Source organism: Argopecten irradians, chromosome 3, assembly GCF_041381155.1.
Source record: "Argopecten irradians isolate NY chromosome 3, Ai_NY, whole genome shotgun sequence".
Taxonomy (NCBI): domain Eukaryota; kingdom Metazoa; phylum Mollusca; class Bivalvia; order Pectinida; family Pectinidae; genus Argopecten; species Argopecten irradians.
The window spans coordinates 17,977,720-18,003,920 of record NC_091136.1 but is presented as its reverse complement, the minus strand read 5'-3'; the positions used below and the strand labels follow the sequence as shown (position 1 = coordinate 18,003,920).

Genomic DNA, 26,201 nt, shown 5'->3' with positions numbered 1-26,201 from the left:
TCTACCTCACCAGGTCCTCAAATAACTGATTTTGTAGATTGCTATTTTGACCTTGACCTTCATATATCTCAAGTCATGTATGAAGTGCTCTTTCATATTTTCCCTGGATATCTGACATTGTACAACTCTTTGACATTTATGTTTGCATATATAAAGTTCTCTACAAGATACAATCTCCCGTTCCTCCAAAATCTTGACGTTGTAGAAGTATCTGACCTTGAAGTTTACACATTTAAAATCTTTTGAAGTACAACATTGCATGCCACACTTTCCCCTAATATCTGATTTTATCCATTTCACTTCAAGTCTAACTCTGGTAGCTCAAGGCTTGTAGTATAGGATTCCAATCCATCCGTGTATGACCTTTTACATACAATTGACCTTGATACATGTAAAACTCTACACAAGGCACTATTCTCCCTTTTCCAACTGTCTGACATTGTATACATCAACTTGACCTAGACCTTTATATACATAAAACCCTGTATTAGTAGCCAATTACCCTACTTCAAATTGACCTTTTTACATTCGTTTGGTCTTAACCTTGTTCATTACATAAGTAAAATCCTGTATTAGGCAACTTTTTCCAACTGTCTGACCTTGTATACATCCATTTGACCTTGACCTTGACAAATGTAAAACCTTGTATTAGGCCCTTTTTCCAATTGTCTGACAATTTTTACATTCATATGTCCATGACCTTAAAATATGTGAAACCTTACATTAGGATTCATTCCTCCTTTTTCCAACTGTCTGACCTTGTATACATTCATTTGACCTTGACCTTGACAAATGTAAAACCTTGTATTAGGCCCTTTTTCCAACTGTCTGACAATTTTTACATTCATATAACCTTGACCTTAAATATGTAAAACCTTACATTAGGACCCATTCCTCCTTTTTCCAACTGTTTGACCTTGTATACATCCATTTGACCTTGACCTTGACAAATGTGAAACCTTGTATTAGCCCCTTTTTCCAACTGTCTGATAATTTTTACATTCATGTAACCTTGACCTTAAAATATGTTAAACCTTACATTAGAACCCATTCCTCCTTTTTCCAACTGTCTGACCTTGTATACATCCATTTGACTTTGACCTTTATCTATATAATACCCTTATGAGTACTAGGTGCAGTAATTCCTCCATTAAGTTGGTATAGTATGAAAGCTTACTCTGTGATGTTTGGTGATCAGGGCTGATTAAAGAATTCTTCCCAATTAAGAAAGTGCTGGCGTAATGACTAGAATGTGTTTTAACCAGCTGGGGTAACACATGTGTAGTACAGATGTATGTTGTGTATGATTCTAATGGAACCAGCTGGAACTGTCTCCAATATATATATATATATATACTTATACTGCTAGGCCTGCATCACACAACATCTAAGGGTGTACATTGGTCCAATAATCTTCAGTAGCTAGACAGACCCTTGGGAGTATTCCACGGAGATTCCTGTGAAACAGGACTGATCCTATAACTTTGCTGCAGGGAAACTAGAGTCGGAAAACAGGAATTACTGGATTGTGATCTGTGAGGATTGGAAATACTGTAATATGTTCTTAGAGTTAAGGAAATACCGAACTCTGTAATCCCTGGAGACAGGAAACATTTTCGGAGACTTGTGATTCTAGACTAATCCAATAATCTTGTTTCAACCTAGTTATGTCGGTCTAATGAAGAAATGTGGTGAAGCATTTTCTATTTAATGTACAATTTTATGTGTGTGTTTACCTATATGCCCGTTCTTCATGGAGGATTATAACCATTTACAGGATGAGTAACGAAGGACTAAAAACACTAGGAGGGGTTTTAATGGATTCCTGTCTGACAAAATTCATCATTTGTTCCACTGTTAAATGTGTACTAGACAGATAATTTAAAATGTTTCTGAGAGAGGCGAGATCGAGTCAGTGAAAAGTTAATCCATAAATTGTTTGCTTGTTGAAAGCAGAGAAGAAATGTTCGATATAAAGTTGAAAAGAAGACTTTTTTCAGAAAAATGAAAACATCTCCTAGATATGTAATCTCTCTGGTATAGATTGATCATTGGAAAAAAATATTCAAATAACTGGTACATCAAGACTTCTTTTAAGTTAAAAGGAAAGTGTTTCTAGTTTTATACAAAATAGAAGTTCTATACATACACCTTTAAACAATTGGATTTTGGAAGTTTCAATGAAATATTAAAATGTTTTCATAGCCTGTCTACAAAGGCAGTTGAAAAGTTTTTAGGCCTGTGTTTATGATTTTATATAGAAAGCAGCTAGAGCCATAACTAAAGAATACCATGGAAACATTTTAGTATTTGATAAAAAAACAAAAAAAAAAAAAACTGAAATGCTTAAGCTGCCAAGACTTTGCAGCAACTATTTCAAGTTTTATATTTCTTGTTATACATACACACAAAATGTTCCGACAGATACCTCGTTAAGTATGGACATATTTAATTATCGTTAGTAAACATCAGAGAAGGGAGGAGCGCTGAGCAGAGACACAAGGAGAATGGGCTGTATGTGTGATCGCACTGTGATTGCTTGTTAGGTTTGTACAGATACACAACGCCTTTGGTGTATGTACTAACATACCCAGGAACATGCTGTAACATTGTCAGTACACTGACTCTCCTGCCAACATCATCATCTTTCTCATCATGTCTTTAACAAAAATATCTCTGTCAGTGTAGAACGGCTCGAAAAGCTGTGTGGAACTGCTAGAAAGCCAGTGGGGGACTATTGAGAAAACAGCAGGGGACTATTGAGAAAACAGTAGGGGACAATTCAGGAAGCTGTGTCTGGAAAAGAAAACGAAAAAACTGTCTTCACTATTTTGAAATAATCGGAGGACTATCCGGAGAGAAGTGTCAAAATTTGGAAAGCACTGAAAGACTCTCTGAAAACTTTTATTAAACTGTTCATAAAACAACTTTTTCGAGGAAACAATTGAAGAGTTCGGAAATATTTGTGAACTGTATGGGAGACATTTTGTACTGTTCAGATAGATTAGAGCTGATCAAAAATTTTTGTGCTTCTGGTGTGGTAAAGAAAATCTGGAATTGGTGTGGGATTCTATGACAAAGGAGTACAACGTCTCCATTTTATTTAATACTCTTTTGATGAAGATCAGGATACCTACGCAGGAGGAATTTCTTAACCAGTGTTGTCCTTCTGATGTGTTTCTCATCAAATGAACATCAAATGTGATTCACTCATAGTCACACACCGATTTTTTAACGTTTATGAATATTACTATGTTCAAAAAGACATGATAACACAAGACTACACCTTGGAAGCGTCTCCCCTCTGACATGCCGGTGGGATGATAAGTCAGAGATGTAGTAAGATATAGTAGCTCAGTTTGTGTGTTTTCTGAAATCAAGACGTACCCCCTGTGGCGATCTTTACTCAACGGTCAGTGTACAGAGATTTCATTTTAGGATAAATTTGGAGAGAAGAGTACGGTAATGACCTTTACAAGCTAGATGTTTTACAGAGAAAATCAAACAATTTTCGTGATTTTGAACTCCACTTCAAGATGAAAGGGGAGGAAAAAATATCTGTTTATCGATGTGGAGCACGATCCTACAGGTGGCAGTAGGGGAATATATAAGGATACAGTAGTGTTTGGACAAATATAGGGGAGAGATCCGAATAAATTGGACAGATGGGTATATAGGAAGGATAATTAGTTCGGACCAGATGTGAGGAGAGATCTGCTCTGATTTGTTTATGTTGGACAATCTTTCGGACACCAGACGGATACCACACCGGTACTGTTCCTGTGTTTATATACTGGAGGGTCTGGTGGAACAGTTTATTTCGGGAAACTTTAACTGACCAGTCTAATGGTCAGTTCTGAGGGCATTATGGTATATATATAGTAGAATCTATATTTCTTCAATGGATTTCAATTTTTAGACTGACCATTCCTTCCGACCAAAATTAATGTGTGTAGAAATCGGGCCAAAAGTTGTATAGAACTTTGTTCCAGCATTCGTGATGACTGATTATAGAATTTGACTGTTATATATGTTGAATATGTCCAGCAAAATGTTTTACCAGAAACTGTAGTCTTGATTTAAGTTTTCTCTGTCAGAGAAACGTCAATGATCATGGTGTAGTCTCTACCTAGGGAACATTAAAAAAAAAATTTCTTGTGTGGATTTACAAGTGGATTACAACACTGTCATGACGTAATTTTTTGAATAACATGTGGATTACCATAGAAGTGAGTTGCGTGGATTTTGATGACAATGGATACTCTGACTGGTAACATATTCTGTGGATTTCTATGGTAACAGCTTGATTGGAATACTGCGAATATAAAGTGAAAATGGAAAATCAGAAATTTCAAGTGACTGCTCAGGCAGAAATGTCCCCGAGTCCAGTGCTACCAACAAAAAGTATGTATACCTTTTATAACCAATATTGTAAGTTTTCCTCTGACAAAAACTACTTAAAACTACCTCAATTCATCACCCATTCTAATTTCTGTCATTTTTACATCCCTCTTCCTGGTAATTATCTATCATTATTTAGAGGAAATCATAAATGATTAAATTTCAACTCCATGGATATCCTTTCAGGGGAGATAATCTACCTTTTCAGGGGAGATAATCTAGTGTAACTTAATTTAAGAGGTACATATAGTCTTCAAGTGTTTTAATTTTCAAATTATCTGAGGGGTTAGCAACCACTGTAGTGCATCATAGTCTTTTATTGATGACGTGGAGCATACCTGCTGTGAGGAATTAACCCATTCATTCCAGAAATTAAATAATGAACTGTTCCTACGTTTGAACTAGAAGAGTTCAAATCTGCCATTAGGGGTGAATGAGTTAATTGGCCAGGGATTTTAAGGGCAGTGTCCCTTTGATAGTAAACAAACAGCAGATGTAGCCTTCTTAAACAATATGTTGGGAGTTTATATACAGAGCGGCTATTTACAAACTATAGTGCTGAGGTGTGTTCATGATTTTTTGGTCCAAATTTCTTTACAACAGCTAATAATGGCTACATCATATTTCAAACTTTGTTAACTCCAAGTCTGTAAGACCAAGATTTGTCTGTAGTATACTCTAAATTGATTACATTTGAGGATTTAGTGTAAAGTTTAATCAAAATCAGAAAAATACTTGGAATAAACAGATTCTTCAAGGTACACAAGATCAAGTTACAACTTACTTTCTTGTCCAATTTACTTTTGCAAATTTTGCATTCCAAGTTAATTTGCAAAAGTATTTCTCCATCTTTATCATTTACATTGATAGGAATTTCCAATAGATTTTTTAATCCACTAATGTAAATCTTGTTTTGAAATGCAAATCACAAAACTTGTAATATGGTGTATACCAACAGAACCCTGACTTTAATTGGCAAAATGAAAACTGGACAAAAGGGAGAGTCATGTAGGAGGTAATGCAGTAACTGACCAAAATGTGCATGGTGTATAATTTGGGCCATAAACAGCACTAAGTTGCAGGTCGGTTCCAAAAATAGCATTGAAGCAATAGTTTCATTATTAGATATTTGTGATAACAAATGAGGTGCAAATCTAATGTCATGTGTCTGTGCATCATATTCATACAGATTTAGAGAATAATAGTAGAGCCAGTTTGACAAGGGAAACAACTTTGAGAAAGAGGAAGATCAAATGATTCTCTTAAACAAAAAGGGAAACTCAAAGATATGTCAGATATGGCTGAAGTCTTGGCATCCATTTGTGGCATTTTGGCGTCACCAATGTTTGAAAATGATTTAATCTTAACCTTCACTCTAGTGTACGTAAGTTTTCATTAATTTGGGTGAAAAAAGACATTTGGATGTCTGAAATAACATGTATCAACAGAATTTCAGCTGTGATTCACTGTAATGATGCATGGATATTTGTATCTATAATGGGTGTTTTTACATGCTATAAACACTGAAGAGTTCCAAACTATCCGACATCCCTCTGCTTCAATTGATGTTCAGTTTATTATAGAACAAAGTCATTGGTGAAAAGATTTTTGTCTTTTTATATTCATATATTAAAGCAATAACAGACATTAAAGTCATTAAAACAAATATATTGGCAAGATCCTACGTTGATTCACTAGAACAGACAGGAAATTAAAATGTACTATTCAGTCTATTACAACAACATATATCAATACATATATAGTTTTGAACTGGTATCATTGCCGTGGGTTTACCAATGAACTCCCAGAACATGTGGTACATTTAGCCTAATTACAAAGCAATCCTGACAAGGAACTGGGTGATTTGTAAAACAGAAGATGTTTAAAGCCCCTGCTTTGTGAATATAGTACAACACTTGTCTCTTTGGTAAATAGATAGTCGGGTTTTAATTACATCTGTGGTTGCCTAGCAACCTTAAGATGACATAACGAGTAGCACGTTGATGAGCATTAAAGGAAAGTGTTCTACTTTTCAGCACACATGTGTTATAAATGGGGTTCTCAGGACTGACTCATGAATGAATTTCTCGTAATGAAACATTCATAGGAAGAATCTTTGCTTAAAATGTTGGAAATGGACAAATACCTGAGGGGTAGGGGTTTTGTTCATGAACACATATTGAATTAGAACCCAAGGAGTCCTTCAGTATGGATCCTGTTTCAAACTAGATAGTAAGATGTTTTTAAATTTGGTTCATATGTTGAAATTAGGTCAAGGGGTTGTTTTATCAAAGTTTCTATATTGAACTGGAGCCCGTTTACTTTAGTTCCTATGTTGGACTCCTGAATCATAGGGGATGCAGAATGCATATCCAATATTGAACTGGGTCCCTAAGGGACTGTAGAGTTAGGGTTTTATATTGAACTAGATCCCAATGTATTGCAGAATGTGTAAACTCGCTGAACTGGATCCATTAAGGGGCTGCAGAATATTGTTCCTCTTTTGAACTTGATTCCAAGGGACTGCGGAGCCCTAGAAGGGACAGTACAGTGTCAGTGTAGTTTGTTTGTTGAGTTTGAGTCCTAGCTAGGGGTAGCAGAGTTTGGTTTATATTCTGAACTGATTTGACCTTTTTGCTGACATTTGATGTAGGGATTCAGTCACTATGTACCATACCACCTTGTCAGAACAGCATCATGGGGTATTATATCTAACAGATAACTCCCTACGCTCATCATAGCAATGCTTAAATCGTTTCGCACTAGTCATGTTTTACAATTTCTTCAAATAATTATAAATCTTGTTCCATAGAACTTCGAAATAGCGGAGGGCAAATTTAATATTGACTTAAAGCTGGTAACTTGCTTGCAAGATATTTGGGGAAATAATGTGAATTGATCTAGATTTATTAAGATAGGGAATTCACTGCACCAATGTACTCGATGCACATAAAGCAACTCTTTCTTTCAGTATTCTCATGTGTAATTGAGGTACAGTTGTCAAGTTGATAGGCTTAGACTATAATGGATGGCAGGAGCATAGTTCAAATTTTGACTTAAGCAAAAATCCCTGAATTTTTTAACAAAACTGGCTAATTGCCCTAGTTTGCAACTGAAAGCTCACATATATTACACAATACACATATATAAAACAGAAAGCTCAACTTAAAATCAATGATTTAAATATCTAAGAGACTGGTTGCCTGAGTAATAAAAGACCAATATTACCTCCATTGTGAAAATGTTGATATTTCTTCACAGATGTATTATGAGTGTAAGTCAAAGAGCTAAATTCTAGTTACCGTATTCATCCGAATGAGCATATAAAGGCGCGCTTAATAGAAACAAATCTGAACTACGTAGTTTTTCATAAAACTCTTCTACAAAATAAGCCATAAATCAATTTGCAAAAGAAATCAGTAAGTAAACCACCACAGTGTGGATATTTTCAGTCTGCTTTTAAATTGAAGGAAGTGAAATTGAAGCCTAAAAAGGGGGGAGGGTTGCTTATTGGGTCGAATACGGTAGATTGTGTAAATCAACACATTCTCAATGACATATACATAAGAAGTAGGTCTGGCTATAAGAATGAATGCCAAGGCAAAAAGGTTGAAGGAATCAAGTTTTCAAAAGTACAGAAATACCTCGGTAGTTGTTTTTACTAAATTATGGAAACGGATGAGGTTTCAGTAGCAGTTGTGGGTTTTGGCAGAGTTAGCAGATCTCGGATGTTTTCATTATATTGTCTATAAATAGGTGTTGGGATTTAGGTTTGCTGAGTCTGTTATGATTACATCATGGATTACAGATCTCGATGATTTTACCGATTATATCTTAACTATGTCAAATCCTGGCCACCAATGTGATAGCCCTATTAAACCTTATATTACTGTGACGTGATAACTGTTGTTACAAGACTTTTTTTTGCCAGAAATAGACCATCTGACATATGGCCAATATATGTTGTGTATAAGAATACAACATTGGAATTTCTTTAAGAACGAATTTGGACTGTGTTACATCAAAAGTGAAGTGATAAAGAACCTAATTATTCTTTTGGCACAGATATAAAACATTTCTTTTATTGTCTGATTTCATCTCATCATAAATCATTTAAACTAACCACATAAAAGTAATCAGTATCATATTTATCTTTCTGTTACCTGAATGAATAAACTTTAAAACATTGAAACAAGTTCCATAAAACCTACATGTATATAACAAGCATATATATTATTGAAAATGTTTTTCAGTGGCCAAGAAATATTTTTACTAAGAAAATCTACAAACTTGAAACATTTATTGAGAAAAGTGAAAACATAGATGTTTATTTTCAAGATATAAATTACACTAAACTGTAGTTGATAATACAATTGTGATTTCATTTCGGAATATTTTATTTTCTGATTTTATAGACAATTACGATCTGATTATCATTGTAATATGTCAAGGTCATCTGAAACATTTTTCTTTTTCATAGAATATTGTTATGTCATGAGTCTGTCTTGAAGACTGTGATCATGTAATGACATTCATAATCTTTCAATAGGCTGGATTCCAAATTAACTCATCCTCCCCTTTCAAAATGAACTGTTTGAGTCGTAGAATTGGTCAAGTTTAAATGTGCTTTTAGGGGTGACAAAATTAACATTAATGATAAAGCATTTGTTGTAACTCAGTTGATCTGAAATAAAATTCAGCTTCCCTGAAATTTTGCTCTTCTGTTGATCTGAAATAAAAATTCAGCTTCCCTGAAATTCTGCTCTTCTCACCATAGAACAATCACTATACCATCCCGGAATAACTTGGAGCAAGAAGTTATTTCAGTAGCATAAAAACATCTGTTAGGTTATAAGATGCTACTGTTTTGTTTTTTTTTGCCGCAGAAAAATGTACCGTGTCATCATTGTCTGTATAATGTTTGACTTTATGGGTAAATATGAATTAAGACTGTGATTAGCAGTCGGTATCCAAGAAAACAAAATCCCATTACAAAAATTCTGCAAACTCAATTTATACTTTCATACATACGGCACAAAATTACTCTATGTAATGGCAAGTGAGGCAACATATGTTTTAGATAGATTACTGCGGCATGCCAGCCAAGAGAAAAATGTAATTTACTAAATTTGTTATCGTCTATTTGCACCTTGTTGTCTGCATCTGGTAAATGTTTGAATCTATCACTAAGTTACCTGGACCTTGAAAGCGTTTGCAGGCATGTGATGATATTGAGGTGTAACATAATGTGTTGGTATGTTGACTCAATCGCCATGGAGGCTTTCAGTACGAACCCGACTGCTATAGCGAATTATCATCCCTGCGGGAGAACATTACTTTCAGGCATCGAAAAAGTACAGTCAAACTGGAGAATGTTTTATGCTAAATTGATATGTTAGATAAGATTATATGAGGGCCTGCTGTGGTTGCAGTGATGGTATATAACTTTATACATACATGGTAGAAATGTGTGAGCTTGCAGTGATTCCTGCAGTCAGTCTCAACAAAATCCAAATTTTGACAAAATCTATACATTCTTAATTTCTCATAGAGAATGAGGCAACAAAAACAAACCAATCATGATCTAGATAAATAATTGGAAAATTCCTACAACAAAATCCAATTAAGTAATCAAATAAAACTGGTTTATCCGATGTGCTCTCACAATTTAGTACTTCTCTTTGTGATGTCATCCTGTTGTATGAATGTTTTGTAGTCTGGAAACTAACAAAAAATCAACATTGTAGTTTCGTTCTAGATATTTACAATATACAGACTCAGGACTGAATTGTACAATCTCATCTACAAAACTCTATTAAAGCTGATTGAATTCGATGAAAATCAAATTATATATCCTGTTATGTGGCACATTTTCGATTTTGTTTCAATTTCTCTGGCTGTACCATCCCCATAATTACACAATAATGTATCTTGCAATGTAAGCATGAGTATTTCACATAGTCTATATGGTCTGTATGTTTTATCAAATCATTATTTTCTTTATCATATTCGTTTTGATGGACATTCAATTTGACGGAGACTATGAAGCCCGAGTGAGGTTGACATCTAATTACAAGTGGACAGTGGCTATGATGGTCATAAATGGTTATGCTAGCTATCAGAGGCATTTCCCCTGCTAACCATTTACCTCTTGGCAGCAATCTCTGATTGTTTCAATTTAAACAATGTTCTATTTTTATCTCTCCAATTCTTGAATACGGTGGCGGAGTGGTAAACATGTCTGATATTCTATCATTCAGCCCTTCACAACTGATAAACTAAAATCATCATCTGGTTATTAATTATTAAATAACTAATTTTTCTTTGTATTCATACCAAATCTGGCTTTCTGATTGGCCAACAATTTTTTTGCATACCACTATGAAAAACAAATCGAGAATGGCGCGAAACCCCGACGTTATCGTGATGTCACAATAGAGACATTGACGTTGCGTATTGATTCGGAAAAAAGAATCCCTTGAAAAACCACTATAATGTAACATTTAAACACACTTCATTTTATCAAATACAGTATAAAATTAATTATAAGTATTGATGTCACTATTTTTTAATTTTATCGGGGTATGAAAAAAAAATTGTTAGCAAACTTTTGTGAGAATCCGCTACGTGGATTCACACAGTTTGCAAACAAATTTTGTTTTCATACTCCGATAAAATTAAAAAATAGTGACATCAATGCTTAAATGATATCTGGATATGAAGGAGACATATTCTGAATAGAGATGAGGGGGCCCACAAAAATATCACATCTATCATCAGGTATTTAGTAAACGTAGGCAACTTTAATTAATAGTCCTATTTTCAACATAAACATTTATACTTTGGAAACATATTGATACTACATCTTAGATAATGGTTATTGGTAGGATATGATTGCTACTAGGGGTGTAACAATACATCAGACTATCGATATATTGCGATTGTATGCCTCTCAAATTGATTAATCGATTGCAATTTCAAAAAGTCGATAACAATCGCCGATAGTACGCCAAACTATCGATAGTTTCAATAGTGTGATATTTTTCTGTAACTTGGACTAAAATCATGTACTCACAGAGGTTTCATACAGTAACAGACTAACAGTCATGATAAAATGTCACTTTTCCATGCTTTTCAATCCAAACGCAAACACCGACCATGTTCTCAATCACGATCTTCATTGCGTTTGAGTTGGTACTGATGCTAACAGGTAAAGGGAAGTAACTCTAAACCAAGACTGCACTAGATGTACGTCATGGCGGCCAATTCACCGACTGGATTGTACTCGAATTCAGAGTGCAATACTATCACAATACTATTGCAATTGTATTCTGCAATAGTTAAACTATCCCAATAGTGTTTCCCTCAATAGCAATAGTATTGCAATAGTTAAAATTGTAGGCAATAGTCACCCCTAATTGCTACTACAACATGTTGTTAGGATATGAATTGCTAATACAACTTAGCTAATGCTTATTGGTATGATATGAATTGCTACTACAACATATTGTTAGTATATGAATTGCTACTACAACATATTGTTAGTATATGAATTGCTACTACAACATATTGTTAGGATATGAATTGCTACTACAACATATTGTTAGGATATGAATTGCTACTACAACATATTGTTAGTATATGAATTGCTACTACAACATAATGTTAGTATATGAATTGCTACTACAACATATGTTAGGATATGAATTGCTACTACAACATAATGTTAGGATATGAATTGCTACTACAACATATTGTTAGTATATGAATTGCTACTACAACATATTGTTAGGATATGAATTGCTACTACAACATAATGTTAGGATATGAATTGCTACTACAACATAATGTTAGGATATGAATTGCTACTACAACATATTGTTAGTATATGAATTGCTACTACAACATAGTTGTTAGGATATGAATTGCTACTACAACATATGTTAGGATATGAATTGCTACTACAACATATGTTAGTATATGAATTGCTACTACAACATAATGTTAGGATATGAATTGCTACTACAACATATGTTAGGATATGAATTGCTACTACAACATATTGTTAGGATATGAATTGCTACTACAACATATTGTTAGGATATGAATTGCTACTACAACATAATGTTAGGATATGAATTGCTACTACAACATAATGTTAGGATATGAATTGCTACTACAACATAGTGTTAGGATATGAATTGCTACTACAACATATTGTTAGGATATGAATTGCTACTACAATATTAGTAATGTTTTAGGATATGAATTGCTACTACAACATAATGTTAGGATATGAATTGCTACTACAACATAATGTTAGGATATGAATTGCTACTACAACATATGTTAGATATGAATTGCTACTACAACATAATGTTAGGATATGAATTGCTACTACAACATAGTGTTAGTATATGAAATTGCTACTACAACATATGTTAGGATATGAATTGCTACTACAACATATTGTTAGGATATATGAATTGCTACTACAACATATTGTTAGGATATGAATTGCTACTACACCATAATGTTAGGATATGAATTGCTACTACAACATAATGTTAGGATATGAATTGCTACTACAACATAATGTTAGGATATGAATTGCTACTACAACATATTGTTAGTATATGAATTGCTACTACAACATAGTGTTAGGATATGAATTGCTACTACAACATAATGTTAGGATATGAATTGCTACTACAACATAATGTTAGTATATGAATTGCTACTACAACATATTGTTAGGATATGAATTGCTACTACAACATATTGTTAGTATATGAATTGCTACTACAACATAATGTTAGTATATGAATTGCTACTACAACATAATGTTAGGATATGAATTGCTACTACAACATATTGTTAGGATATGAATTGCTACTACAACATAGTGTTAGTATATGAATTGCTACTACAACATAATGTTAGGATATGAATTGCTACTACAACATAATGTTAGTATATGAATTGCTACTACAACATAAGTTTAGTATATAATTGCTACTACAACATAATGTTAGGATTGAATTGCTACTACAACATATGTTAGGATATGAATTGCTACTACAACTTAGCTAATGTTATTGGTATGATATGCATTGCTACAACTTAGCTAATACTAATAACCTTTTGAATGACTGTTACTATCTCATCTTGCATACACTAATCACCATTATAAGTGTATGCCTTTTATTTTCTTGTCAGTTATAGTAGGTCTAATAAAATAACAGTTGCTGTGGAAGTGTCAAAAGCAAAAAAGCAATTTGTATTATTAGTTGGGCTTAATAAACCATAATATTCATTATAACATACACCTTTGAATCAAGCAAGGAACTTGCATAAGAAGGGTGATTGTTTCTTGGGAAATCAGTTTTTGCTTCACTACCAACTAGCATCGAGCCTTGAAAACATTCATCTTAATAGCATATAGAAAATAAACAACAATCTAAATATTCTGCCCTTTGTAAGTTTATGTGAAAAAGGTAACTCACATCTTGTGCATAAATTTCACTTGAAGGAAAATCAGGGCAGGTTTGATATTCCACATGAGCTAATTTCAACAGGCGTTTTCACTTTAGCCGTGATATCTTGAAATTTACTTGGCAAAATAATAGAGTCTTAAAATAACTTGAGACGACATCCAGGAGAGGTTTTGAAGTCCATGGCATTCGCTTTCGATCAACTGCTAGTGTAAAATCAATGTGAGGGCCGGGATAGCTGCTACAAGGGAAATGGAGTGTACAACTGGTAGGTTTTAGTTTGTTACTTTAGTAACAGTATGTTATTCTGTGTTACTAATGTTCCTTTTTCACAGGGGCTACTGACTAAACCATTCTCAATTTTCCTGTAAATTCAGTGAAATTTTGTCACATTGTAGCACTATTGCGTTTCTTGGTAACCATGACAACATTAATGTGATATCTTAGTTTCCATGGTAAAATTGTTAGTTTTATTCTGGTAACTATGTATAACGCTACTGAATAACTTCCTAGAATATAAAAATTACCATGTTAACAATGTTAGTGTGTCTCATGGTTTCCATAGTAACATGTGAAGCTAAACTTACGATAATTACGATGTTCATGACATCTTCTAAAATATTACCATGGTCGAAAATGTGCCTCATGGTTACCATGGTAATATGCATGTCTTGGGTGAATAGGAATTGTGGCTCTTTGTGATTCTGATACTCATTTGTCTCTAGGTCTTATATGGCAGTATCATAAGAAATTTTGATTACTGAGGTGACACTTTAACACTGTTAACAAATTATAATAAGTTTGAAATTTAGTTACCATGGAAATGCATTGTTTATAACCACCACCAGTAAAGTGAGTTGCCATAGAAACGCATTGTTACCTTAGATTACTGTTCCATGATGTTTCGAAGCAGTTGAGCAGTCGTAAGACTTTTCATTCAGGATTATTTCGGGGGTTCCAGAAATTCTTCAACTGTTTGTGCCAGTTTACCTGTTGCCAGCCTCCTACCCAGCAGGTGATGTTGTTGTAATAGCTAGGGATATCTGTACATATCCCTGGTATAATGATCTACAGTACAGTGTAGATGGCAGCCAGAGAGAAAGTGCTGCCCTCACATTTTGGATTATATATATGGGTGTGTGCTATTAGTTTGTCACTGTGTTTGGGATGTAGTTTGGGAATCTAATTTAAAGAAACAGAAAACTAATTGTGATGTGATTTGAATATTTGAAATGCAAGAAGTGAATCAGTACTTTAATGTGCTATATATCCTGAGATCTGTTTAAATCAGTTCAATACCTTTATTTGGATTGGTTTTGGATTGTTCAACATGGTGGCAAGTGGTTAAGGTGTCTGACATTCCCTCACCTCTGGGTTCGAACTTTTAAGTCTCAGGCACATGTAGAAGGGTGACCAGATAGTGTAGTTCTGTGGATTTTCTTCAGATACTCTGAATTTTCTCCAACAACAAAGAACATCCTTTTATTCATGTATCTGTTGATTAAAAGTTGTCAAGCACAAACAAAAAATATTCGGATCTGTTTAAAGACTAATAGTGTAAAAAAGGATTTCTACAATTAAAGGAGTGGAAAGTTTTATAGATTTGAAAAATACATCGAATGATGCAAGTTACAGCTACGATGCGGGTGTCTTAGCATATATCCTGTGATAAATCAACATTAATTGGTTTTGATGTTTTTGATGGAATTGCACTGCTGTCCTTTCTTCTTGCTACAGTTGAGTAATGAAACTTGCCTGTTGTTGATGTTGTGTAAGTGATTTTGACCATATGTCAGTACAATCATTCTTATGGCTTGGATATAGCAGGTAATCTTATTGACAGTTTTCCATACATTATGGTTTGGAACAGTAGGCTTTAACATTGTGTTTGAACAGACTGAATGGTAAATGGTTTTTGGACCATGAATGAATCTCCCACAGATGATGGGAAGCTGGCTCCATGTTTATAAGTGACAGACTCTCCTGGTTTACATTAAGGAGGGTAAGACCTTGTGTTTGTGTAAAGGATGGTGTATTCTTCCCACCTGATTTTCTCACCAGGTGGAGATGTGGTCATAATCACTCTCATTCACTCATAGACAATAGTAAGCGAGTGAATCCTCATAGAAAGGAATGATTCCATACTGATTCTGATAAAGTCTGTGCCTTCATTTTGGATGATACTGGTTTTCCAGACCTTCTTGGATACATATATTCTGAGACCTTGGACACAACGTTTATCTGACTAATAAGTTTCTTGAATTTCAGTTCATACCCTTTCACACGTTTGAACTCTTCTTATTCTATGGCTATAAACAGTTCATTTGGAGATTACAGGGTGGAATGATTCACTTTATTTTTTTATTTTAATATCTGACACAAAATTTTAAAAACATTTATAAAAGTTTTTTCTTCATTGTTAGAGTTGTTTCTATTGGATATTTATTCTTTAATGCAAGAAAAAATTGTGAAAATTGTTTTCTTGGTTCATCTTCACTTAAATTACTACAGACAACACAGCACTCGTCTTTGGCACAAAGTCTATGACTCTGACTTGGACCTTTTGGAGGTTTTACTGAGCTTCTGTAATAATTTAAATGGCTATTTGATATTTCATATTCTATAACTACTGTGGATAAGACAGCTGGGCACCAAATCTTCAATTGTATTTAAGACAGAGATTTTTTTTAGCTTTTACAGCTTCATCAGTTGAGAAAATTATTTCTTTGTTTTCAACAATTTCATAATAATGTGCAACTTTAATCATCAAATACCTTCTTTGCCAACAAACTTTAAGCTATCATCACCTAAATACATGATAGAACCGTCCAACATCTAAAGGAGGAACAGTTCATTTTGGAATTTTAGGTGTGAATGATCTTAACTGGATTTATGAATACTACTTTGATGTCTGTGAAATTTTGAATAGTGAATAGGTACCTAAGGAAATGTCCATATGGATTGGAAGTTAAAATGGAGAGAACCTATAGTTACCTATAACTATGTACAGATGTGTTCAGAGTGAATATCCGGATATGTAAAGTGTTTGAGGATATGTATGATTGATTGACAGAGAAGATGCTGGTCATATCTTAGTTATCATCTCAGACAGCTGAGGAATCTATTCTATAGCAACACAAGTGTTTTTGGCAGTGGTAATGGATCGTAGAAAGAGGATGGGAAAGGGGGCACTGAACCCTCTCTACGTACCAAATACAGGTAATGTTCCGCATAGTATTAAGAACTATTCTGTTAGTCTCCCTCTACCCTCCCAATACCTCCCTGCTACACCCGCAATACATGTAACATCCCCTCTACACCCTTAATACAGGTAACCTCCCCTCTATACCCCCAATACAGGTAATCTCCCCTCTACACCCCTAATACAGGTTACCTCCCCTCTACACCCCCAATACAGGTAACCTCCTCTCTACACCCCAATACAGGAAACCTCCCCTCTACATCCCCAATACAGGTAACCTCCCCCTCTACACCCCAAAACAGGTAACCTCCCCCTCTACACCCCCTATACTGGTAACCTCCCCTCTACATCCCTAATACAGGTAACCTCCTCATCTACATCCTCAATATAGGTAATCTCCCCTCTACATCCCAAATACAGGTAACCTTCCCCTCTACATTCCAAATACAGGTGACATCCCCTCTATATCCCCAATACATGTAACCTCCCCTCTACATCCCCAATACAGGTAACCTCCCCTCTACACCCCCAATATAGGCAACCTCCCTCTCAACTTCCCCTTTACAGGTAACCTCCCCTTTACACCCCCAATACAGGTTATCTCTCCCCCTACACCCCCAATACAGGTAACCTCCCCTCTACACCCCCAATACAGGCAACCTCCTTCAACTTCCCTTTGGGATTATGTTCTCTCTCATAACAACCCCAATAAGGTTATCTCCCCCTACACCCCCAATACAGGTATCTCCCCCTACACCCCAATGGACAGGTAATCTCCCCCTACACCCCAATACAGGGGGGGGATAGGAGTTAAGGTGGAGAGGAGATATTCCTCTACAAGTAACAATTAACACAATAGAGGAGATGGAAATGGTGGGGATGAGTTAAGTGGAGAGGAGATATTCCTCATCAGTAACATATAACATAAGACAAAGATGATGATGGAGGGGTAGGGTGGGGGATAGGAGTTAAGGTGGAGAGGAGATATTCCTCACTATCAGTAACAATATAACACAAAGAGTGATGATGGAGGGGTAGGGTGGGGGATAGGAGTTAAGGTGGAGAGGAGATATTCCTCACTATCAGTAACAATATAACACAAAGAGTGATGATGGAGGGGTAGGGTGGGGGATAGGAGTTAAGGTGGAGAGGAGATATTCCTCACTATCAGTAACAATATAACACAAAGAGTGATGATGGAGGGGTAGGGTGGGGGATAGGAGTTAAGGTGGAGAGGAGATATTCCTCACTATCAGTAACAATATAACACAAAGAGTGATGATGGAGGGGTAGGGTGGGGGATAGGAGTTAAGGTGGAGAGGAGATATTCCTCACTATCAGTAACAATATAACACAAAGAGTGATGATGGAGGGGTAGGGTGGGGGATAGGAGTTAAGGTGGAGAGGAGATATTCCTCACTATCAGTAACAATATAACACAAAGAGTGATGATGGAGGGGTAGGGTGGGGGATAGGAGTTAAGGTGGAGAGGAGATATTCCTCACTATCAGTAACAATATAACACAAAGAGTGATGATGGAGGGGTAGGGTGGGGGATAGGAGTTAAGGTGGAGAGGAGATATTCCTCACTATCAGTAACAATATAACACAAAGAGTGATGATGGAGGGGTAGGGTGGGGGATAGGAGTTAAGGTGGAGAGGAGATATTCCTCACTGTCAGTAACAATATAACACAAAAGTGTGATGATGGAGGGGTAGGGTGGGGGATAGGAGTTAAGGTGGAGAGGAGATATTCCTCACTATCAGTAACAATATAACACAAAGAGTGATGATGGAGGGGTAGGGTGGGGGATAGGAGTTAAGGTGGAGAGGAGATATTCCTCACTATCAGTAACAATATAACACAAAGAGTGATGATGGAGGGGTAGGGTGGGGGATAGGAGTTAAGGTGGAGAGGAGATATTCCTCACTATCAGTAACAATATAACACAAAGAGTGATGGTGGAGGGGTAGGGTGGGGGATAGGAGTTAAGGTGGAGAGGAGATATTCCTCACTATCAGTAACAATATAACACAAAGAGTGATGATGGAGGGGTAGGGTGGGGGATAGGAGTTAAGGTGGAGAGGAGATATTCCTCACTATCAGTAACAATATAACACAAAGAGTGATGATGAGGTAGGGTGGGGATGAGAGGTAGGGATATTCTCACGGGAGGGGGGGTGGGGGATAGGAGTTAAGGTGGAGAGGAGATATTCCTCACTATCAGTAACAATATAACACAAAGAGTGATGATGGAGGGGTAGGGTGGGGGATAGGAGTTAAGGTGGAGAGGAGATATTCCTCACTATCAGTAACAATATAACACAAAGAGTGATGATGGAGGGGTAGGGTGGGGGATAGGAGTTAAGGTGGAGAGGAGATATTCCTCACTATCAGTAACAATATAACACAAAGAGTGATGATGGAGGGGTAGGGTGGGGGATAGGAGTTAAGGTGGAGAGGAGATATTCCTCACTATCAGTAACAATATAACACAAAGAGTGATGATGGAGGGGTAGGGTGGGGGATAGGAGTTAAGGTGGAGAGGAGATATTCCTCACTATCAGTAACAATATAACACAAAGAGTGATGATGGAGGGGTAGGGTGGGGGATAGGAGTTAAGGTGGAGAGGAGATATTCCTCACTATCAGTAACAACATAACGCTAAGGAACAAAGGGAGGTGGATGGAATGGTGGGGGTCACGGGAGTTAAGATTCATGGGAGGGGGGGAGATAATCTTATCTGTCAGTAACAATATAACACTCAATATTTGATGTAACTATAATTATTGTCTGTGCCTATCCATCAGGTCTGATTCAGTCAATCAGGGTCTCATTAATGGCCACCAGGGGGCAGCGACCATCAGCAGTTAGGGATCATCCCTGATTATCAGGGAGCATCATTGGTCCTTAATTGATTAAACAGTCGTTGTTAAGTGGTTTAGGTGTGGCGAAGGTATTGGAGCGTGAAATAGACCAGCTAAGGAAGCTTATCTTTCTTCCATTGAGTTAACTTGAGAATCAATTATATTTAGCTTCTGTTTCCATGATAACCTCCTCACTAATTTCTACTGTAGATGTGATAAACTAGTGAAAAATTACTTCTGTTTCAGCTTCCAATTTATTTTGTATTGTGATGTTTTTGGTAGCTGTTAAATTTTGTTTATTCTATCGCCTCTTGGATTAAAGGGGAATGTTGTATAAGTACTTGTACTTTGATTTCTTGTTCTTTATAAGAGGTTTTAACAACACTGCTAGGGTTTAGTGTTTATGGAGTCTGCTGGGTATTGTTGGGTAAGGTTTATCTCAAAAACCGATGTCAATGGCAAGCTCAGGGTCTGATATGTCTCCAGTGTTACTACACTGTGTACATATATATAATATACAGACTACTGATATCACCATTCCTGAAAAGACAATGGTAACATAGGCAGCACAAAAACTGACTGGCATTTTGGTAAATAGGGCCACCAGCTTAACCTAGTGGTCAAGTTTGTTCTTGCATAAAATTTGTTCTTGCGTATGACAAGTTTTTTGCGGAACTAGTGTTAGGGTTGCAACTGACCGATGCATCCTGATGGTGAAGTTACTACAATGTTTGTTTCTTTTTGTGTGTTTTTTTTTTTTTTGGGGGGGGGGGGAGGTGGGGGGTTGGGGTTTGAAGGTAGGCAAGTATCATGTTCTTAGCTGATGCTGTATCTGGTGCTTCAATGGTTTTTAGGGGGACTATACATCACATCTTCAGTTGATGCTGTATATAGTGCTACAATGTTTTTTGGCCTGGACAGCCAGTCTCATCTATCTGGTGTTCCTAGGTTGTAGTGGTCTGTCTGCAGCTGTAGCCTGCTGTAGCCCACTGTGATGAACTGACCTGCCACAAAGTCTGTTTTAAGTACTGATGATCCTAATATCAGGCTAATCACTCCCTAATGGGCCTTGTAAGTGTTTCACAGTCTGTGTCCATCAAGTGTCCAGTCAGAGTGAGGGCCATATCAGCTGACCAGTCAGTAGGAAGTGATCTGTCTGGTCAGCAGGGAGCCCTGCCCACTGGTCAGTGTTATTGCTGAATACACATTACTCCAACACAGACTCCACATCAGACAGCATTATATAAACAGGATGTGGTACCTGTTTCTGACTTTTTAGGAGCTGCCGAGTTATTTCTAGGGCCATTTTATGTCCTGTTTACAGCTCTGGTAGTTCATGCTTTTTCTCAACTCTTTTATTGATGGCTATATATATATAATATACATGTAGTTCATCCAAGAATAATATCACAAGAAATTGGCTTTAAGGAAAAGCACTTCCTATTATTGAAAATATCTTGATCAACATAACAATTGCTCATGATAATGCATGAATTGTCTTCATGAAGAGTCACATCTTCAATGCATTATCCTGCCTCGATGCAATCCTTATAATGTCTGAATTTGTTAATATAAGGCTACATGTATTACAAGTACATTTTAATCAATAATTAAGTGCCACCTTTCTGTTACACTTACAAAATGTCCTAACCAATAAAATGTCATTTTGAATTAATATTCTAAATCAAAAAGCAATCTCTAATGCAATGTACAGTAAAAATTCTTTCAAGTTCTCATTTATTATGACAACTAAGTGAAAATTAATAATAACTTATTTTTGCCATTTAAATGTTATATTCCATGCTAAATTCTACTTCGAATATTATATGGTTGTTTTGAAATCTCTGCTTTGATCATTATGACTTATTGATGAGTGTGTACCAGAATACATGCCAAAAAACTAACACATTGATATGTCTGACATCATTGCGTACCAGTGGTCTGCTGTTCAGGGGAGGTAACTAGGTACATTAAATCTTGTAATAATTACAAACTTCCTGCATACCTATGAATTATAGATAATGTACCTTGTAATACGGCTAAGGGTTAAAAAAGGGTGGTAAGGTGTAAAAGCTGGACTGTGTGTGGATTTGTTTGCCCGCAACTCGTGGTTGGAGAGCTAAGGTATAGGGTCATATCAGTAGTGTCCATATCACATCCTGTCACATTAGTTCTTATAAGTCATCACGATAATATTGGTCCTAGAACAGATCCCTGAGGAAGACCAATTTGTAGGGAAATATGTGCATGTTGTCACATGTAACACATGCAATATTATATCTATACCCGGTATATATGTAGCAGGAGAGGAGAAAATGTAGTTGTCATACTGGAATTCGAACCCAGGACCTCCGAACTGTAGCTAGCTGAATGCTCTAATGACTGAGCTACAAGGTCACTGATGAACGACCCAGTCCAGTTCCACTTCTCTCCTTCTGCCATTTTCAAATTCTTTGCTCTCAAATACATATGTGATCCTTAATTATACTACCACTGTCTGTATATTTTAGTTGAGCGCCAAGTTTATATCAGAAAAAGAGAAAATGTAGTGGCCAGATTACAAGTTAATTTGAAGATCTGTAAAATTTTAAAGCTTGAAATATAAGGAACAGTGCCAAACTTTACTAAGTGCCCTAACTGTAATGGTCAGAAGTGGTTGGTTTTGTCTGGTCAGTCTGACAAATTAAACTGGACATTTTTATCAGTCATTGACCAGTGCTGCAGACTTGTTAGTGGTCAGCTGTTACACCTACTGACCACTTTACGCATTAACTGATTTAGATAAGACAATTCAATTTTTGTGATCCTGATAGGAAGGGCGGAGAATGCAACTGTGACCAATATACAAAATAATTGTCTTGGCTTAGAAATAGAGTTGGAAGTGCTGTTATTTTGTTGTAAATATAGAGGATGGTCATATTTGACAGCCTCTCTGTTGCCTAACATGAGATGAATGTTCTATAAGGAATGATTCTATTAGTTTTGTTTACTGTCTTTGAAATAATGGCTCCCAATCCTTTATAAGAAACATACTTTTTTGGATCAATCCATTTCATCTGGCTTGACCATTTCTTTGCAAAACAAATCGCAAAATACATCAAACATCACAAAAAAAATGTCATATTTACTGAAACAAACTTTTGCCCAGATTATAGATTTTTGTAAGCCACAGGTACAAACGTTGTTACAATTCAAAACTACAATACACCAGATGTTACCTGTTTAACAATGCATTGTATTTCATAAACAACAACATTTTAATGGGAAACAAATGTTATCCTTACACACACGAGTTTTAAATTTATTTAAGGCTCCTTTGGTCTTAATTACCTCAGAATACTGAGTATAAATATAGCATAAGTAACTGTAAAGGGTTGGTACTTCAACAGACCTAGAACATGCACGGTTCTCTAATTTGGCCATTTGGTACCTGTGGTCTGGGGAAATACAGGATGGGGAGGGATTCTCTCTACTCCTGCCATAAACTCTATCTGAATATAACTGTTGGCATGTGTGTAGGTACTGGCGCCCCTCATGGTCCTATTTAAACATCACCTGCTTCTTCCGTCAAACTGGCTTAATTGTACTTGTACAGGAAACCAGGAGGAGTACTTCATGTAAACAAACCTCAGAGGGAAGATTTACTGTCAGGTTGGAGGCAGATGTGAAGGGGGAGCTTCTTCTGCATGGATGGATGGGGGATGGGGGTGGGGGTGGGGGTGGGTTTGGGAATAAGTGAAAAAGGGTTCAATGAAGTGAAATATTCCATGAACTGTATGGATTGATGATTGTATTGGTGCTAATCAGGAATGTCTAAAAATCTGATTTTTACTAACTTAATTAAAAGGATAGATTTAATAATAGTGTTCAATTATAATTGTTTTTTGGTGTTGAAGTCATATTAGTACTCTTTCGCCATTCGTAATCCAAATAAAAATTATCCCATGAAGAATAATCTCAACTTTTTCAACTTCTCCATAAAATTAGGAGCAGGTAGGCAATATTCTGGATAGTGTTCCAGCAGAATGGACACAAAGTGGAATGTGTGTGAATGATGATAGCTTTTGTGATTATTGCACCTTTTGATTTTCACCATTTCCCAATTACCCTGCATACCCTTGACATATACAGTGGAGGAGTGCAGAATCCAGGAATAACCTTACAAACTTACAGTGTTAGCTCTATCCATCTCTTCCTGAGGTGGAATTTGATAACATGAAAATAAAACCCATTAATTAAGTAATAAGTATAGAATTCAGTCAAGAATTCCTGAACACATTTTTGGAAAGTGATGGATACAGTTTACAAAAATATGTCCTTGATGCCTCACAGTTAAAAAAGTTCTGTATAGCTCTGTACAGAGATGTAATGTACCTCATTTACCAGATAAATATCCAAGAGAAAATGACATCAATGCAGGGCTTACATGTATTAACTTATACCATCTAGTTCAGTATCTGTAGCATGTGCAGCCTCCGTATCGTATCTTGTGCAGCATCTCTACTGTAACATGTGCAGTGTATTGTAACATCAAGGAATGTGAGATATATAGATTATTTGGTGGGTTTTTTTGTCTGTGTATTCCCCAGCTGGTGTATCTAGATTTGTCCTGCACATCTTCACTGTCTGCAGTAGCCTAGATATCAGATAGAACATCTGGTTACACAGTGTAACATCTGGGCATCTCCCACAAAAACATGTCATTCCTCTGTCTCCTCACTAGTAAACATGCCACACAGATTTATTTCTTGTCCTTATCTAACTTACTGAATGTTGTTCCTAACTGTTGTTGATATTGACAAGCGGCTCAATACCGTTATTTCTGTAATCTTGTTACCGAGATTGAATATCTTTTACCAATCTCTATGATAAAATGTGCTTTTCTAGGGTAATACAATCATTTGCTAAAACAATCTATATTAATGTTTTAGATTTATTCTGAGGAGCAATGCATTTGCCACATATAAAAGCCTCAACACTTTTCCTCAATTACAGATAAGCTATTATTCAAGGGTATTTATATTTGGCCTGCAATATGTATTAGAATGAAATGCAACCAGTCTTTTAGAAAATTAATAAGAAATCTCCTGACCTCACCTAGGGTTATAGAGGTCAAGCAAGGTCATTGTACATGTTTATGTTTTGTGTGAGTGAGTAGAAGATTAAAATTTTGTTTAGCTGAATGACCTTGGTAGATTCCCAAGGTACTAGGGTCAGAAATAACTTAAAAATGGAAGAGGTATATTTACCATAAAAAGGATGTTACAGTACTTATTTGAACAATTATGGTATGTTGTGTAGTACATGATGTATTTTTGTCTTCATTATTTACAAAACCTGGTGTTTTGGAGGTAACTGTGATGTTGGCACTCTGTAAGTCCCTGTGCTGGTACAGATGTAAATTATAGAGCTTTACTGGAATTAAGATAAGACAATTAACTTCCCACAGGGAATCCTACTGGTACCCACAGCCTGTATAGGGGCTCAGGCTTCTCAATGTAGTACATGTTCAAGTTTTACCACATACAGATATATGTTACGTTTCGCACTGTTTGGAAATTCTGTAAGTATCAGGAAACGCATCAATATTTGAAAGTCTTTTTTTTCAGATTTATACCTTTACTCTGATAGACCTTGAATTCTTATAAGAACATATAACTGGATTTTGTATTTAAGTATGTAGCTTAATTTGATTAACTTAGGGTAAATGTTTCAGATATCATAAACAGATCTTTTTTGCAGGCCTTTAAATTATAACTGTTCAGCCTCATATCCTTATTTTCCACACCGATAACAGTTGTAATTTTAATTCTGACTTAATCCTTCGGTATTTTCAGGTTGTATGGTGTGTCTTGGGAGGTCTAACTACTTTCGGTTCAACCACCCAAAGGAGGCTAAAAAGATTAAAGATGCTCTCCCCAACTGTCGGATCTCCTGTGCCCCACTACATTTCTTACAAGGTAAGCCTCTTTAAAGCTCTTGCAGCATTGACAGGGGAGATAATTCTCCCTGTGTCCTTTGGTTCAGCAACATAAAAATGGAAGATAACTCCCTGTGTCCTGTGATTCAGCAGTATAAGCAGGGGAGATAACTCTCCCTGTGCTCTGTGATTCAGCAGTATTAGCAGGGGGAATTATTTCCCCAATTACAGTCTTTTGTCCATTAATAGTGAAAAATTTTGGCTGGTCAACCCGTGGCTTGCCAGGGATGACTGCCAATATCTTTTACAAGGGTT

The 26,201-nt window shown here is 36.1% G+C and overlaps 1 protein-coding gene across 4 annotated transcripts in view; it reads left to right on the top strand.

Moving 5' to 3' along the window:
* LOC138317708 (pleckstrin homology-like domain family B member 2) overlaps positions 1–26,201 on the top strand; it is a 144,437-nt gene that overhangs the window by 39,961 nt on the left and 78,275 nt on the right. For 3 of the 4 annotated variants that reach the window (XM_069259559.1, XM_069259558.1, XM_069259556.1), the window contains exon 5: positions 25,804–25,926. In XM_069259559.1, coding sequence (XP_069115660.1) covers positions 25,804–25,926 — 123 coding nt within the window. Of the gene's footprint in view, positions 1–4,091; positions 4,405–25,803; positions 25,927–26,201 lie in introns of those variants that run through there. The other variant, XM_069259560.1, reaches the window with a different exon arrangement.